This window comes from Acomys minous (genome assembly GCF_964271855.1).
Source record: "Acomys minous genome assembly, chromosome: 7".
Taxonomy (NCBI): Eukaryota; Metazoa; Chordata; class Mammalia; order Rodentia; family Muridae; genus Acomys; species Acomys minous.
This window is the reverse complement of record NC_140488.1, coordinates 2,468,082-2,486,717: the sequence shown is the minus strand read 5'-3', so window position 1 is coordinate 2,486,717 and position 18,636 is coordinate 2,468,082. Positions and strand designations below refer to the sequence as shown.

Sequence of the window (18,636 nt, the reverse complement as noted above, 5' to 3'; positions counted from 1 at the left end):
GCACTAAGTGCTCTAACCACTGATTCATTTCTCCGCCCCACTTCATAATTTCTTGTCTTACTACCAAACTATACCCGTCATTGTAGTGCGGACGTACAGGGTGAGAATGCAGCCAGGAGAACTTCCGTGGCAGCACTGATCTTCCTGGGACATGATCCCCCATCCATCGTGGAGGTTTTTTTTAAAGTATTTTATACATTCACCTTATTTTAGTATATGTCTATGGTGGGGACGTACTATGGTATATCTGCGGAGACCAGAAGCCAGTTTGTGGGAGTCAGTTCTCTTATTCTACCATGTGAATTCCAGGGATCAAATACACTGAGACAACCGCTCATTCAGCATGCAGGGCAACGATTTATGTATGCATCTAGCTACATTTAGGGTGTTATTTGGTTTTATGATTCAGAGATTTCAAAGAAGCATTACCTCCCAGGAAAGCAAAAGGGAGTCTTTTGGGATTTAAGGTCTGGAAATAAATCATTGACATCCACCTTTTTGAAATAGCCACAGGCACGGAGACACCTAAGAACAGAATTTTAATTCTAAAACTCTTCCTGGCAAATAAGAGGCCAGACCAATTAATTGCATGCAGAAATTGACTCCTCTGAACTGGAAATATCTACCAAACAAATCTACTCCCACCTGCTGGTAGTTGTCTGCATTTTCAGTCAGAGGAGGCAGGCAAATCTGCCTCAAGATTTCAAGCTTGAATCTCAACTATGTGACATTAGGTCAATTTCTCTTTTCTCTGAGCTTCAGTTTGCCTGTATTACCATCCAGTTGGTTAGGCTAAAGGACATAGGTTAGCCCTACCTTTTGGTGAGAAACCAAGGATCTCTGTAAGGATGTCTGGATGATCAGGGATGATGTGACCGAACTCACAGTAGGAGAGCAGCTTGGAGAACTTCCATGGCAGCACTGCTCTCCCAGGGTGTTTATCCCACATCTGGTCTGAAATTAAGAATTTTATACGTTCACTTTATTTTAATATATGTATGTGGTGGGAACATGCTATGGTATGTCCATGAAGGCCGGAAGATGGTTTGTGGGAGATGGGGCGGCTCAATTGGTAAAAAGGACTTGTCACCAAAGCTGATGACCTAGATGTGATCTCGAGTTCACATAGAGAACAAGCTGAGACTTGGCTCTCAGTCCTTCTGTGTGATCAGCAATAACATGCGGACCCCGTCATTCCTTTTCTCTTTCACGCCCATTTCTTGTAACAGTGGGAAAAGGCAGGAGGGTGGGTTTTGGTTGTTGTTGTTGTTGTTGTTGTCGTTTTTTGGAAGATGTGAGAGTATTGTGTGTGCACTTTAGGAGAAACTATGGAGAAACATAGTCATGAAACTATGGAACATGGAATACTTTATTTGTTTCTAATGTGTCTTTTCAGAAGGAGAGTAAAAAGTTAAATAGGCAACCGTGTAAGACATCACACAAACCAGAAGAATGAAGCCTTTCTTGGCTCAACCAATCTAAAGTTGTGTTGTTGGGGACTGAGGGAAAGCAGAAAGGGCATTTCCCTGTGTGTGCCTAGTTGAAGAAGGCTGGACTTGAGACCCCTTTTACTTCAGCCCTTCTCTACTGTGTGACTTGGGAGGCGCAATGCTAGTGAAGATGACTGAGGCCCTTTGCTTATCACTGGGCACATGGGCTGCTGTCATGCCTGTATTTGAACTAGCTATGTTATGGATCCAAGCTGAGACACAGTGTCATTTCATGCTCTTCTGGTCCGTAACAGAAGCTGTTCCCAGGTAGAGAAGTAATAAATTGCCTCCTGACACAAATCCCGAACTTTTCCATGTGCTAGCGTTTGAACCCAGGTGCACATCTAAAACGCTGACTTTTGCCTTCTTTTCCCCTTCAGTAGCGTCAGCCTAGATCCTCACTTCAGCTCTGCACTTCTGCACTCCCTGTTTACAGCAATGAATCACACCTTAGGAAGACTCCCTCTGGTGAATATTTTAAGGTCCCTGAATTTCTTTTTCCAGAGAAACCAAACTGAAGACTTGAGACGAAGAACCCTCCGGGAAATTTGGCTCCAAGAAGACAATTTCCATCCTAAGAGATTCCATCAATCCACTCAAAAATGAAGCACGTTGAGTTAAACACAGTGAGTTGCCAGTGTCAATGGTCTGCCAGCAGCCTCTTGATTCCTCTAAGGTGTGCAAGTGTTTCAGGGTGCACATCCAGCCTGGACAGTCAAGTGGCCACACTCTTTTCACTACAAAATACAAACTCGCAGACACAAAGTCTTCTAAAAGAAAGATTTTTCCCTCTTCAAAGAGGCTCAGAGCCAGATGTTCCTGGCTTCTGCTGTGGTATACAGTCTCAGCAGTAAGAACCTTCCTCTTCCCATGGCTGAGCCCCACCCCAGTAGCTGGTGCTGGTCGGGGTAGAATTGCATAGGCCTAAAGGAGGGGCAGGAGCCTGGCGCAGCTTGCGGGGCGGAGGCCCAAGCGCGCGCCTTTTTGTGGTGCTCCAGGCACTAGCGGGATTGGCTCAGCTGGTCCAGCCTTCGAGTGGGCGGAGCCATCCGTGCGCCCCGCCCCAATCAGCGCCCTGTCTCTGAGCCATATCTGATGGAGCGCACCTTGTGGGGCCCAGCTCGCCCTGTGTACCACTTCTTTGGGGAGAGCTACTGAGGAGCTGCTGTTCTTTCAGGTTCTGAACTCCGGACAGACCCCCTACTCCCTGGTCTCTTCAGGTCTCTCCTTAGGGTCGCGATTCTGCCTATTGGCTCGCGATCCCGCCCCTTTTGCCCCGATCTGACTCGCCCCCATCCCAACCCTGTCCCCTTTTCCTTTCCAGCTGTCCGCTGCAGTACGCAGCCATGGGCATCCGAGGCATGCTACGAGCTGCAGCGCTCCTGCTGCTCATAAGGACTTGGCTGGCAGAGAGCAATGGCCCCAGTCCCACCCCAAAATTCCACTTCGAGCTCTCCTCCAGCATGCCCGAAGTCATCCTGGATCTCTTCAACTGGTAAGCAGCCCAGCCTAGCTGAGCATGGAAAGGACAGGGGCAAACAGAGGTCTTGGCCTCTTGGACAGAGCGGGCTTGGGGCAGAGGACTCAGACCTGCGCTTGCTTAGGGGATAAAGGGGCAATGGGGACAGTCCTAGCTTCAACCCACCTGTTACGGCTGCTGCGCCTTATTGTGTCTACTGTTAGCCCAAGCCTTGAGGTCAGATGCACCCTCCCCCTAAATCATCCTCAGAGACTGAGGTCCCAGGCAGTTTTTCCCAGTCCTGTTTTCTGACCCCCATGAGACACTGGCAATTTGCAAAACAGACAGAAAAAACACCTGTTTGAGTAAAGATTGCAATCGGCTGGGCGGGGGCGGAGGTGGAGGTGGGGGGGGGGGTGGCGAGGCCTCTACCTTCTGGCTTAAGTGGAGTAAGCTTTTGTGCTTACTTCTGTGGAAATAGTTGAAGATTTTTAGCGTTTCACTATGTTTGATTTAAAGTTTGTTTAGTTCTGCAAGTACCTGAAGAGGGGATAAACCGTCGTCTTTGAGATGCAGAACACACCAAAAAAAAAAAAAAAAAAAGTGCCTTTGCGCTGCCTAGAGCTCTAGAACACTGGTGCATGGGAATTCTGTGGACAGAAACAGGCGGGAATGTATTTCTTGAATTTGGGATTAATTCATGCGCACACTTTGAAATGTTACAAATTAAATTTTATGATTGAGGGAAATGAGGAATCATTTTAGGTGGCAAACTACAAATAAACATGTATTCAGAAGGGGGGAGGGGCAGAGCTGGGCAAGGTTCCAGCAGGCAGCCCTGCAGAGCTCTCAACCCAACATACAAGACTGCGTCAGTGAACACACACAGGGAGTGGAGGCAGTCACTGAGAGATGGAAAGGCAGAGAGAGAGACACACACAGAGAGACAGAGATTGCAGGAGCAATGCGTCAAAGATCTGAAGAGTCACAGTGATAGTGATGCCTGGGGCCTGTTGTCATTTAAAAGCCCTGTGGGGAATGAAAGTCTAGATTAACTCACTGAGCATCGCCGAGAGCCCTGACAAGGCCTGCTTTACGCAGCTGAGCTGGCTTCACTTACATGTGCTAACCTAAGACACCTCCAGGCTGAAAGCACATGCTTACTGAGTAAGGTGCCTATTCCCAGGATGGATCTTTGTGAAGACAGCTCTAAACCCCAAGAATCTGAAATGGTTTGGTTCAGTGAGAGTTATAAATCTGTGCTACATGAGCAAGACACTCTCCCTCCCCCACCTCTCGCTTTCTGCATCATGTATCATATACCAACTCTGAACCACAAGGTTGGCATAAATGTGATGGGGAGAAGCTCCCAGAGCAGCTAGAGGAAATGTGTCTTTGAGCTAGAAAACATGAGAACATCTCAGGGGACACTTGTCTGTGGGAGCTGACTTCCTGGGGCAAAGAGGCACCCCTGGAAAAAAGATTGTCAGTAGTCAGCATCCAGATGTCCCTCAAGGTTCTCAGAGAACTAAAACAATGCCCACCCTCCATCCTCTCCTCCTGTGGCCTTTACTCCCCCTCCCAAATATTTCTGCCTGGTAACAGGGATCCAGTCCTTAGGACCCACCATCTGGATTAAAGCTGTGAAGGGGGAGGGGAGGGGCAAAGAGTCTGCGTCACTGCTGTGCTTCGGGCTGACTCACTGTGAGCTGGGAGAGGAGGGAGGAAGGGAGAGAACGCACACACGTATGACTGGACCTGTTTGCATATGGACAGAAGCACTGATGGCCCTGGCAAACCAGCCACTGGCAGGTGGGCCACAAGTCAATCAGCATTTACTCATGGCTTCTCTGTTTCAGCAAAAAATGTGCAAATGAAGCTGTGGTTCAAAAGATTTTGGACAGGGTGCTGTCAACATATGACGTCCGACTGAGACCAAATTTTGGAGGTAAGCCAAATCCAGACAGCAGAGGCCAGCTTCACCCTGTAAACTAACCAGGTTCTACACTCTGCCCCCACTCCAACCCTACTTCCTCCAGTCTGCCAATCCCTGCAAGGGATCACCCCCAGACTCCCAACTCTGCTCTCTCCCTGAAATGTACCTCACATCTACGTGCCTGCCTTTGGATGGGAGAGACCTTCTCCTCCTTACTCCCTTCCAAAGGTGCTGCCACCCTTGAGCAATTCTGGGAGTTCAGAATTGAGGCCATGGTTTTCTCTGCCTCTGTTGCCTAAGCCACCTAGGCCTTTAGATCCCACCAAATTCAGTCCATCTAGCATACTGTATTATTACATGTGTCCTTAGAATTCAGCCTGATGGCCACTAACAAATAACAGCCTGACAGCACAGAGACAAGAGGCCAATGGGTAATTCCTAGATTTCTGCTTCTCTTGGACCACACACAGCTTTAAGTGGTAGATAGCTCACACAGGCCCCAGAAAGTAAGAGTATCTATCATTCAGTGACCAAGGAAACACCTTAGAACCACAAACCTAGACAGACAAAAGAAAAAGTGCTCTAAATCCAGCTTAGTTACATTTCAGCTCAAAGACAGCAGAAGGAGCTATGGCACGTGGCCGCTTCCTGTAAGGTGAGCCACAGCCGAGGAGTTGTCACTACTAATGACTCCCGTCTGCGCTCATATGGAACCGTCTTCAGAAAACATTGTGCCACCTTAAAAAACAAGATTTCCCTTGGCACTAAATGTAAGAGGTGAGGCCATTAGCTGCTGCTTCCCTTTCCTCTGCTACATGAGGGCAGAAGGCACAGGGCAAGGTCGCCAAGGTGAGTATGCATGGGAAACAGAGCTGAAAAGGGCAGAAGGCACATGATGTCAATACCTTTATGCTGCTGAGGACACAGCAGCAGCACCTTTTCCATGATCCTCGAGGGGAGGGAGCATATAGAAATTTAGGTGGTAAAACACACCTAATACCCATTGCATGGCACTACTCTCGGAATCACTTGTGCCAAGCCCCAGAGGATGGCAGGGAAATCTGCATTCAATGAGCTCACCTTCCACACTCTTTCAGGCTCAGTCTGCCCTCCCTGTGGCATCCAGGAACAAAAGAAGGGAACAGAGACAAGAGTATATCCCTGAGTATTGGCCAGCACAGTGGGTCCATAGTAGGCCTGAGGCCCCTTGCCACCAACTTTCATGTTACGCCAAGTATTATGATCATTTCAGGCTGGCGCATCTGATAAAGCATGGGCCCCTACATTGATAATTGCCAAACAGATGGAGGTAGTAGAGGGAAAGGACAAAGAGAACATGGGACCACCCACCATTTAGACAGAAAGGAACACTACAGGCTCTAAGGCTGGAACTGTCACATGGAAGAAATATGGTGGGAGATTCATTAATGAGACATCCAGGTTAGAGCACTCCTGGCTTAGGGGACACAGGGCTCCCTGTGTAGACTCCAAATAAACAGAGTCCCCTCTGTATTTAAGATGAGGTACAGTTTTAGGGCTTAATCTTCACATGTAAGAATGCCTGTGACTCACTCTCTCACACACACAGGAACATGACACAGTAAAGGAAGGCATGGAGCATTTTGTAAGGTAGAAAAATAAAGATGTCTCTTTCCTTCGGTTGTGTCCCTGTGCCATAGGATGGCTTGACAAAGAATATGGCCTGCATTTCAGTATGCACTTCCCCTTCAGCTAAGAGTTCTTGGGCAGGCTTCTGCCCTGGCTGTTTAGCTCCACAGCATTCCACATGAGAAAAGGCATCACTAGGACGGTCCAAGAACCTGATCTCAGAGGAAGGGCTGGCACTCATGTCTCGGAGGAAGGGCCAGCATGTAGGCCTCTCTAGGGCTTGTTGCCTACTAGCACAGCTGCCGTCTGCTAAAAGTGTCACTACATAGCATTTTCCTAGGGCTTTTCACAATAGCCCAGAGTGCTGCACTCTCAGCTGCCATCCACACACTTACTCCCCACAGCACTTTGCTCTTCAAAGCACTGGGTTTGAAATAACACATTTCCTCTCTTTAGCTCAGCTTCTAAGCAATCAACCTGCAGTGAAACCAGCATGGATTGCAAGCATCACATGTACATGTATTTCCCTGTAGTAGTGTGATGTAATACACTTTGCTGTAAGCTGATGTATTTCTCCATAGTACCTTACAGCTTACTATTTTCACAACCATGATATTTGAATCTTGCCAATGGATACTGCAAATACCCAGGCCTAGGGGGAAAACATTAGGAGGCAGAGCACTGACAAAGAATTACACAACCAGTCACACTTGCACATTAAACCAAATCATCACACAGTATTCACTCATATGAACACACATGAATTCCCTGACATAGACACACATAAGCATGATCATATACTCAAATTCACACATTTATGCACACATAAAAATATGAACGCACACATTAACACTCATATAAAATACCCATACATCACACATATATATTAACAAAATAGTTGATCATGCACAGATATACAGAAATAATCACAAAAATTCATTTATGTGCATGAATACACAATTATGTGCATGAATATACAATTAGTTCACACAATCAGACATTTCCATAAATATTCCTTAATCATTTATATCCACATACAAACATACAAATCTATTCTTACATAAGAGCAAATACATCAATCTGTTCACACTTATATACATAAATATTCTGACACATTGACAAGCCATCAGCACTCATATATATGTTCACATGTATATATAAACATGAGTGTGCACATGTGTATACTTAAAATCCACTCACATGTTAATACACAGTAACATTAATACACAACATAGCCACATATAAGTATACCTATAAGTTTTGTCATGTTATACATTATCACACTCATAGAAACACACAAATTCACTCACAGTTATGTTTGATTATACAAACATACTCACTGCTTCACTCCCACATGTGAGCGAACATTGACACGCTCATCACAGATGAACATTGTACTTATTGATGCACTCACCTAAGCTCACATACCAAAACACACTAACAATTTTACTTATTATACACATTAACATCCTAACACATACATATGCTTACAGCATCACACATGAAATAAACCCATATTCACTCACACAAATATAGTCACACTGCCATATACACACCTTCATACATGCATACAAATGCGTTCATACACACAGGCAACCTCACATCCCCCCACATATGAGCAGACAGGATAACATTCATTCACATACAACAGTACTCGTACCATACATCCGCTTCCATACACCCCATCTACATGCTTGCGGACCTACTTCCACAAAACATACTGAAGCAAACATGCTTACACATTGCCTTCACATAGCACTCACAGCCACACATTTGCTGCCTCATGATAAATATCCTTATATTGCACGTGCACTTTCTCAAATGTTGTCTCCCACCCAGCACACTGGCTCATGCAGACATGCCCACATACTCACTCATACACGGACGTGATCACACACATATGGACACACCCACCTGAATAGGAACACATTTCCAAAGGCACTGGCCAACATGGACAGGCTCACGTTCACTCACCCGGAACCATGACTCTCAGCTCTTGTTTGTGGGCTTCTTGAGTTTCAGTTCAGTGCTAGTTTCAGTGGCACAAAACATTTGCCACAGAGCACTTCATTACATATTTTCCATTTGTGTTGCCCTTACATCTTCCTTTCACCATATGAGCAAGGCCTTGCTCTAAGCACTTGACCTTCATTAACTTCAATAACATTCTCCCCATTTGAGCCCTGAGGAAGTGCAGGCCTGGAGAGATTGGGTGACTTACTCAACATCACACAACAGGAAACCTCAAAACTAGGATCCTAAGTACATACTCTTCATCTTTTTTATAATTTACTTAATTATTACATCTCAATTGTTATCCCATCACTTGTATCCTCCTGTTCCTCCCTCCTTCCCGTTTTCACCCTATTCCCCTCCCCTAGGTCTATGACCGAGGGGGACCTCCTCCCCCACTATATGGTCAGAGGCTATCAAGTCTCATCTTGGTAGCCTGCTTATCCTTTCTCTGAGTGCCACCAGGCCTCCTCACCAAGAAGAGGTGGTCAAATATGCATACTCTTAATCTTTATCTAATGTTCATGTGATTGTATCTTCCTGTATTGTAGGTGCCCCTGTGCCTGTGTCAGTATCCATCTATGTCTCCAGTATTGAACAGATCTCAGAAATAAATATGGTAAGTCTGTAGGTTACAATCATGACGCTGTTGACAAGGAACAAGAAGTACAGTCATAAGCCAACTCTAATTGTTCTGCTCTGTGGCAGAACGCACATGAAAGGGAGTAAGGGTAGGTTTGGAAGTGGCAGCCCTCTTAAATATTAAAAAAAAATCAATTGAAGGCCCACATCACAGCATATCCAAAAAATTCAGTTACATGTATATTATCAACTCAAAAGAAATCTATAAAGCTTTTAAAAGGTTTAATTGTGCACTATCTTTGTGCTGCAGGCTAGATAAAGACTTATTTCATAAGACACACGTTGTCCAAAACAGGAGTCAGATGCTGCTGCTGTCGGTGAAGTGGAAGCACCACTAACCCTTACCTCTTCTCAGTTTTCACACAGATGCAAATGGCCACTTTCACTTCGCTGTTGTTATTTCTTTCTGTTTTAGGCATGTATGGTACTTTTTACATGGTTACTTACCTTGTGTGTTCATATCTGTAAATATTCTCCAGGAATATGAGAGAGCAAATTATAGTTACCCACAACACCTTGAATGGGTGTCACCAATACAGTACTGAGTTGGGGGGGATGGGTTACAGATATACAGTTTGGTTCTGATTGGACAAGATTCCAAAAAGAAGTCTAAGCATTGTGTTTTCTAAAAAGGCATATGGAAACAGTGAAACTCTAACCTGAAGCATGGGGGATGGTATCTGGTTGTGGGAACTGTGCTCTGCAAAGTACACATTGGAACTTGAAACTTGCTGGTCACATTATGTTTCTTAACCTGGGTATTAATTATAGAAGCTTAATTTTTGCCATTCTCTCTTAAGCACATTTCTGTTTTATGCACCCATTTGTAGGATATGTTTCATATAGTAGTATGTATGTTTGTGTGCACATATAATCTGTGGTATACAGAAGACAGACAGCTGGACACTCTGACAATTGTCATTTACCTATCTCTCCCCAGGACTATACAATCACAATGTTTTTGCATCAGACCTGGAAGGACACACGCTTAGCTTACAATGAGACCAACCTGAACCTGACTCTGGACTATCGGATGCATGAGAAGCTCTGGGTCCCTGACTGCTACTTTGTGAATAGCAAAGATGCATTTGTGCATGACGTAACTGTGGAGAATCGTGTGTTTCAGCTTCATCCAGATGGGACAGTGAGATATGGCATCCGGTGAGTCACCACAAGAGTCTTCGGCTGTCCTGGCAATCTTCATTCTTCCTACTGTGTATCCTACAAACACAACACATTAGAAGGAATTTACAGAAGAGATCCCTGCTTTCCAGATCTGCCTTGCACACATGTACATTTTCAGATTTTGCCAGAGACATCCTAGACTGCCCTGTCCCCACACCTTGGCCTCTGCTACTACTGCTATCTACAGTGGCCCTTTCTCTTTTTCCATGAGTTGAAAATTTTCACACTTTCACACACTTTCCATTTTCTGATGCAAGTTTCCCCTCTTCAAGAAATCCTCAAAGTTCCCATGGCTGAATATTCAACTGAGAAAAGCTTGAGGTCCCAGTTTAGATGCTGTAGCCAACTTTTCCCTTTTCGAATGTATCCTATCATGGGAGATTGTATTAAGGCATCTGAGCACACTGGGAACAGTGCTACTTCATTTTGTCGTCAATGAGGAAAGGAATAGACAATGGTGATTACCATTTGTGATGGAAAATACTGTTTTTGTTAAACTTGTATGTAATTATCATAAAGATTTTATTTTAAAAGAAATTCTGATTCCCTGGGCCAAAAGATCTCCTCCTCCATGTTCATTTATGTGTGTTGAATTCTTTGTCTCCCACAAAGTGATGCATGGAGATGGATGAGTGCTGAAGCCCGCTTCTCCCTTTCCTTATGTTTACACCATTCGGGGTGTCAGGAGAAGGGGGAGCTAGTGCTGTAAGAGGCCTAGGGTGGGGCTTCTGAGTTCCTGCTCTCTTTACACACAGAACATATGCACACAGGTGGCCTTCAATTGATCCAGTTGCAACAGAGCAGGCATCAAAGCTGACTTCAGTTTCTCCTCAAACAGATTGCCAATAAGTGCGAGCTGAGAGGTCATCTTAGCCCAGAAAAAAATTTCCTGGTGGTAGCTACCATAGTTTCTTTGACAGGTTTCTCTTACTCTGAGGGTCTCTTTCCCCATTCCTTGCTTTCTTCTTTCTCCATCCACATTCCCATGGAGTCATGGAATATCATTGCGTGCATGAAACTTACCAACATCACTATTGTTAAAGTAAAGGAGGCACTGGCTGATGAATAATACTTAAGAAATATATTCATATTAAAAGCAGGAAGTATACACACATATACACACTACCCAGTCCCCAAAATGAAATTCCTGCAAGGATTGGCAGGGCCTAGGGCTAGGTTAGCAGATGGCAATGGAAGAAAAAGAGGCCCAGGAAGAAAAAGAACTAAGGCAGTAGAGAGTTTTTTCATTATGCTGTTTTCAAACAGAAGTCACCTCCCTAGCTCCTCCAAGGACATTTGCTCAGATACAGCTATCTCCTGGGTACACAGTCACAGCAACTTAATGCCTCTTCTGGCTGTATCTATAGTCGGCACTGTCTCGGCCCTCAGTGGATAGGTATTTTGTGCCCAATGATATCTTTGTAGCTCTCAAGGCCACATGGGCCCTCACAAGTGACATGCATGTAGATATGCTGTGAGGCTGGCTTGGGCCATTGCCCACATCTATACGTGCACACCACATGTCTGCATTCCTCAGTGGCCAGGCAGCCTCAGCACATTACACATAGCACAGAGCGTTCTCTCAACAGCCTTCCTGACACTTTAACAAGCACAAGCATTTCTGTCTTTGCATTGTTTCCCCCAAGGTCTCTTCCCTTTCTGGTGTTCTTTGCTTTTCTGGCATGACATATATCTGTTCTTTGTTTCAGCTCTGCCAAATCTTGTGTATTCGTTATCAAATTCCAATTTTCTGTCTTTCTGTCCCCCTCCCTAATTCCATACACGTAGGTCAATCTTCCTCCTAACTCTTGCTTCCTCACCCTGCAGAATGCTTAGGAATAAGCTTGAATTGTTTTCCCTTCTTTTTCATTTTCCTTGGCAGACTTACCACAACAGCAGCCTGTTCCTTGGATCTGAAAAAATTTCCTATGGACAAACAAGCGTGCGAGCTGGAGGTGGAGAGCTGTACGTATTTCTCCTGTGGACCCTTCATCCCTAAGTGTGACTGCGGCAGTCCGCACAAGTAGAGCTGACACTGGGAGAAACAGCAAAGCTCCTATGCTATGCACTCCCATCTCTTTCCCCACATGTGTCCACAAGCAGTAGACAAATGATAGATGGATGATGGCTTAATAATCAACTGACTTATAGCTATATGGACCCCACACCTAGGAGTAGGTGACCTTTATGGTGTAGGTCATACAGTTGAGAAACTATGCATACTCGTGGATTAAAAAGTCCATAGCATCTTTGTGCTATACACTCCTTCCTGTAAAAATTGCAAAGTGGAAGTCCTCTCTTTGCAAGTGTTTAGACTCCCTGACTCTCATGCTCAGAAAGCTACAAAGTAGCCTCCAAATTCCAAGTGCCACCCATGGTTTGGTTTCCGCAACCTTCTGTGGAGTGAAATCTGCCAAGATTCATTCTTTGTCTCATCTTCCAGATGGCTACACCATCGAAGACATTGTGTTATCCTGGGAAGATGATAATGCCATCCACATCACTGATGAGCTGCACATCCCTCAGTTTACCTACCTGGGGAGGACAATTACCAGCAAGGAGGTTTATTTCTACACAGGTGAGCCAGATGCCCTCTTTCTCTCCTGTTTCTTGTCCCCTTTACACCACTACAACTCTTAGGGACATCTTCCTTTGATCCTCTTTTCCCATTCCTTTGATTTTGAACACATCTCCTCCTCCCCTCCCCCTTGATAAAGCCCCTACAGATTGAGAATGTGTGTGGAAGACTTGGGCAAGTTGACAACGTTCTACAGCTGGAAATGATTCCTGCTGCTCATAGGGCTGGCCTCTCACCCTCTGGCTGTTTGCAATCTGAGAACATCTCTCATGGAATGAGTGAGACAGGAAGAGCTTAGAATTGACACCCATGTGTGTTCTTCCAGGATCCTACATGCGCCTGATAGTGAAGTTCCAGGTTCAGAGGGCAGTCCACACTTACGCTGTGCAGGTCTACTGGCCAGCAGTTCTCACCACCGTTCTCTCCTGGATAGCATTTTGGATGAACTATGATTCCTCTGCAGCCAGGGTGACCATTGGTAAGTTCTCTTTATCTCCAGCTCAGGAAGGAACTTGGGTCATTTGGCTTAGAAAGCAAGTAGATGGCAGAAATGTGGAGACTTTGAGCTTCCAGTCTAAGTTTGGGGAAGGCATGAAACCTTTTGAGCTCCTTGGCTTCTTTTTGCCTTCTGTGGATCAGAATGTTCTAGCTTTTCCTTTAGGATCACGACTGTACCTATATGTGTGTGGTATATTAGGATTCAGAAAACTTCAGATGCTAAAGGAAGAGTAGTTTATGGAACTGGAGATGTAAATTGCTTAAACCAAGGCTCAGAATTTGAGCTTGATCCAGACCAATCAATCTGGTAAAGCATAGGAAGGCGGCCATGGGCAGAGCCTTCCCACTGGAGGTGGCCTCTGGTCACTTCCTCTGGGGGATAGACTAAATGGCTTGCTAAAACTGCAGCTGTCAAGGGAGATTAAACTTACACTTGCACTGTGTTGTTCTTAGGCCTAACTTCAATCCTTGTCCTGACCACCATCGACTCACATATGCGGGATAAACTCCCCCATATTTCCTATATCAAAGCCATTGACATCTACATCCTTGTATGCCTATTCTTCGTGTTCCTGTCCCTGCTGGAGTATGTCTACATCAACTACCTTTTCTTCAGCCAAGGTCCTCGGTGTAATCGCAAGAGATGCAGAAAACCCAGGAGAGTTGTTGCCCGATACCGCTACCAAGAAGTGGTGGTGGGAAATGTGCAGGTTTGACATTTTGACTGATAGCCAGCCAGCTTTCTTTCAGCGCCCTCTCAACCTACGCTTAGCACTTGACCTGACCCTTTCCCATTTTACTGTTGCTTTAATCCTCATACTTCACTTGTATATGACAGGCATGCCTGCGCTCATCTATAGATAATCATTATTTGATATCACAGGATAAGAAAGGTCAGAACTTGATTTCTCTAGATCTTTGATCCATTTTTTGGGCTTTCAGAGTAAGTGGTAAAGCTAGAAGGGAAGGGAAAGGAACAGATACAATTTATTGTAACAGATACCAGAGAAGTTGGCCTTCATACTTGCCTTCCCTTGACACTTCAGACATCTGAGACTTTGCCTTGGGGTATACATGAATGCTCAGAAATACCACTCCTTTGCAGAAAGTGCAAGCCTCATGCTGCCTGGAAAACCTACAGATAGCAGCACGTGGTACTCCTGAAGCCACAACTGCTCCACAAGGAGACAGTTGCTTGGCTGCAGCTATGACATTCTCTGCATGCTAAAACAACCCCCTAGCTTTGTTTCTCAACCCCTCTAAGCACCCAGGGAGGAGATGGCTCTGTCTATCAAAGATATCAGTAGCTCTTCCCCCATTCATACCCACTAGGTGATATGAAACTAATCGGCTTATCCATTATCTCTTACAAGGATGGCCTGATTATTGTGGATGACAGAGTGGAAGACAGAGCTGGCCCCCTTCCTAACGTCCCCATGCAGGCTCATCTAGCAAGCCAAGAAAGTGTCAGATCCTTGGTGTTCACCTCAGAGCAGGCCCAGCTGGCTGCCTCGGAAAGCCTCAGCCCACTCTCTTCCATCTCGAGCCAAGGCCAGTTGGCCACTGGAGAAAGCCTGAGTGATCTGCCTTCCAGCTCTCAGCAAACTCTACATGACTGTACCATTCCCTTCCATGGCTTCCTCACTGATGACAGCATTATCCCCATCAAAATCGACAGCCGCTCTGAGGCCCATGGTGATGAAGACTCCGAAGAGACCCTAAGCTCTGATGAGAGCCATGGCCATGGAAGCAGTGGAAGGCTCATGCTGCACAGTGGACAGAGGTGTGTGCAAGAAGCAAGTTGGGACCTTGATAAGATTGAGAGCATACAGGATGACATCAGTATCCAGAGCAGCTGGCTTGGCCTTGATGAACAATGCAAGGGGGATGCTGAGAGTATCTGGAGCCTTATTGATGAGGAGCTCATGGCCTGTGACCAAGAGAAGGACAGTAGCTCAGAGTCTGAGGAGAGTTGCCCCCCAAGTCCTGGGTGCTCCTTCAATGAAGGGTTCTCTTTCCGGCTCTTTAACCCTAACCGGGTCCCTAAGGTTGACAGGTGGTCCCGTTTCCTCTTCCCTCTTTCCTTCGGGTTGTTCAATGTGGTTTACTGGTTGTACCACATCTATTAGTTTCCCATACCCCACAGCAGCAGAGATAATATGTGTTTCCTTCGGAGTACTTTTGGTTTTGTTTTTCTCTCTTCCCTCTGATCATTTTCTTTGGCAGTTGTTTGGCGCATACAAATCCATTGGGCACTTCTCTTTATTATGAAGTAAGGAGGAGACGGAGAAAACATATAGCTGGAGGTGAAAGATTGAGGAAGGCTTGGAGATAAATTGCACAGTGATTTTCTCCTGCTAGAAAATTCTCACCTTTCAAACACTTTGCACAGTCTATCGGCCTAGACGTGTCCTTGGAGGTAGTTAGAGGACAGAAAAGACCAGGGTGCAAAATGAGCATAATCTGTGCCTGGTGCACAGGCCTTCCTGGGACCTTTCTTTTTCGTCCCCTGAAGGTGTTAAAATTGCTTTTGCATCACTTTTCCCTTCCTCCTGGATGTCATGCACCTTGTCCACCTGCTAAAAAGAGCTTTCGGAGAATAAGTTAAACTAAATTGGTCTGCCGTATGCAGAGCAGAGGCTAAGCATGGCAGGGATATTCTGACAAAGAAAGCTGGGAATCATGTGTAAGTGCCTTGTACTTTGAATGTGGAGTTGTGGTACAGGAGTGGGAAGGGCAAGTGAGTGGGAGGGACTGCCAAAGAGATAGAGCAGGGTATGCAAGGAAGCATGCGTCCAGCAGGGGTGTGTAAGACAGGGGAGTGGTGTCAGGCTGGAGTTTGTACATGTCCAGCTATCCCCCTTAGAGTTAGTTGACCTTCTCTTGCCTCTATTTCTCCTTCACATTGCCTCACAGTAGGGACTCGGTACATATGTTCAGTTAGGAGTGAGCTTTCTATCAATTGCTGGGTTGATTATTAGTTATAGTAGACGTACTTGGCAAGTAAGCAGTAGTTGAGAAAGTTCAGACCTACTATTTCGCCATCGGCCTAGAATAGCAATTAGACAACTACTGTGAATCTATATACTAATCCTTTCTATTTGTTTAGCGCATAGTAAGTATCATCGAGCTCCCTGACCCGTCACATCGTTGGATCATCACAGGAGCCCTGCGAGCCAGGGAAGACAAAGCACCTTGTCCCCAGTGTTCCAAGGAAAATGTGAAGCTTGTGTGCAATGCTTAAGGATGCTTGTTCTTTCTCCTATCTACCTAACTCTCACCTGATGCACTCCCTTACTGCCCTTCTCTTTGCTCAAAGGGGCATCCCTCCAGAATCTACCTGTTGAGCTGCCAAGCTCACTGGACAACCTGGAGCATCTCTGTAGGAAGAGGCTACTGACCAGCCACTGGGCATGAACTGAGCAGGTGAAGAATATGGCCCTACCCACTCCGCAGAGCTCCTTATAAGGATGAACCGGGAAGCACCAGTTCATTGATGGAGGTGATGAGGAAGCTTTTCCAAGAACTCAACCTATGTTCTCCCTTCCTCTATAGGCAGCCCCTCCTTCAGCCCTATACCCATCTACCTACTCACCTCCTTAACTGTATCTCTGTGTTTATATGTTTCTGTGCATCCCTGGGAATGAGTGTGAAATACATCCAGGTAGGTGTATGTGTCATGAAACCATTCGAGAAGCTGAATAGCACTACATTAGTGTCAATCTATGTTAGTGTATATATGAATACATTCTGCACTGTGTGGATGAATAGTTTGTGAGTATGCTTCTCTGTGAGAATGTCAGTGGTGTACTTGTATTAACAGAGGTGAGTGCATTCTGTGTACATTTGTGGAATGTGTATGTCTGTATACCTGTGTTTACCAAACATAATTGGTGTAAAAGGACATACACCAAAACCCACATGTATTCCCTGCTGGAGGCTTTTGTAGAAACATCAGCACTCTAGTGACCTATTTTGACACAGTGAGGAGAGTTTTATTTAGCTGGGCTGAATAACTATTCTTTTCCATTTCTAGGCAGCCAGGCAGCAGGGTCTATTGGTTTTCACTAACTCCTCAATCTTCCTCCCCCCATCTCTGCTGTGTCCTAGGCGGAAGACCCAGAGGAAATGAACATAATCTTAAGAATCAGTAATAATAGTGCCTTGGGGATAGAAAAAAAATGGTTCATGGGATAAATTGGGAGTTCTAAACATTTAGCCTGGTGCTGAAAAGTGCCAAAAGATGAGCTGGGAATAGAAATAAGGTGTAGACCATGGGGTGGGAGTGAGAGTCCAGAGACGTGGAGAAGAGGTATATATATATGTATATATATATATATATATATATATATATATATATATATATATATATATATCGTTCCTTTTTACCCTCCTCACTATATTAGCCCGATAGAGATGAGGATTGGTTACAGCTAGGAAAGGATGTGCCCAGAATGTTGGGTGGCAACATCTACATTCTAGGAACCGAAGGTGCATGAGGATGGCTGTGGACAAGGACTATAGTGATGGTGGCCTACTTGGGAATTACATTTGTAGCTCACCTTAGGACAGAGTTGGCTGCTTGAATAGGTCACAAACTCTACCTTAAATTTGGAGTTTGAACATTTCTGACTTTAACTCAATTCAGAGAAAGAGCCAAAGAAGTAAACGTGGAAAGGAGCCCCAGGTACTGACTCAATGGTCCCTGTGTGGTCTCTTCTCTTCTCCACACATAGATGTAGTTCCAGCCTCTTATGCATACACACCCAGCCACACATGTTCACCCCATCACACACGCACACATATACATAGGGAGCACCCATGCTCCAAGGTACATTTACAGGCATGGCCAGACATGTACACTCAGAAATAGACATGTGCACACTCACCACATTCTTTTAAAACAACTCAAAACAAGGAAGTTACTACCAATATGTCTAAGATAACCTATTTTGTTTTGTGAACCCAGCACAAAGAAGTCCAGATTAAAGGGAGAGGAGAGAGAGCTCATCTGGAATCTCCGCGTTCATTGGTTTGTATACTTAGATGTAGAGCCCTACAATCTTATAGTGTTGAGCACACCACTGGAGTAAAGTTTACAAAGAGGAACTAGAGTAGTGGGAACAAAGTCCAGCAGAGGAAGGGCAGAGAGGCCAGTTGTAAATATCCACATAGCTAGATATACCCTAAAAAGACTATTTTGCCCTACTGTGCTGCAATGAGAGCA

General features: G+C 45.2%; 1 protein-coding gene across 4 annotated transcripts; it reads left to right on the top strand.

Moving 5' to 3' along the window:
• Positions 1 to 2,560: 2,560 nt before the first annotated feature.
• GABRQ (gamma-aminobutyric acid type A receptor subunit theta) lies at positions 2,561 to 17,727 on the top strand. Of its 4 annotated transcripts, none has more exons than XM_084790670.1 (11): positions 2,561 to 2,667; positions 2,815 to 2,985; positions 4,809 to 4,897; positions 9,058 to 9,125; positions 10,089 to 10,309; positions 12,216 to 12,298; positions 12,777 to 12,911; positions 13,237 to 13,389; positions 13,863 to 14,119; positions 14,783 to 15,192; positions 16,729 to 17,727. In XM_084790670.1, the coding sequence occupies exons 2-11, from the start codon at positions 2,837 to 2,839 to the stop codon at positions 16,754 to 16,756; spliced, it is 1,593 nt and encodes a 530-aa protein (XP_084646796.1). In that variant the 5' UTR covers positions 2,561 to 2,667; positions 2,815 to 2,836; the 3' UTR covers positions 16,757 to 17,727. The 4 variants fall into 4 exon arrangements, with proteins under 4 accessions (XP_084646796.1, XP_084646797.1, XP_084646794.1 ...); XM_084790671.1 differs by having other exon boundaries at positions 16,519 to 17,727; XM_084790668.1 differs by having other exon boundaries at positions 14,783 to 17,727.
• Positions 17,728 to 18,636: the final 909 nt, after the last annotated feature.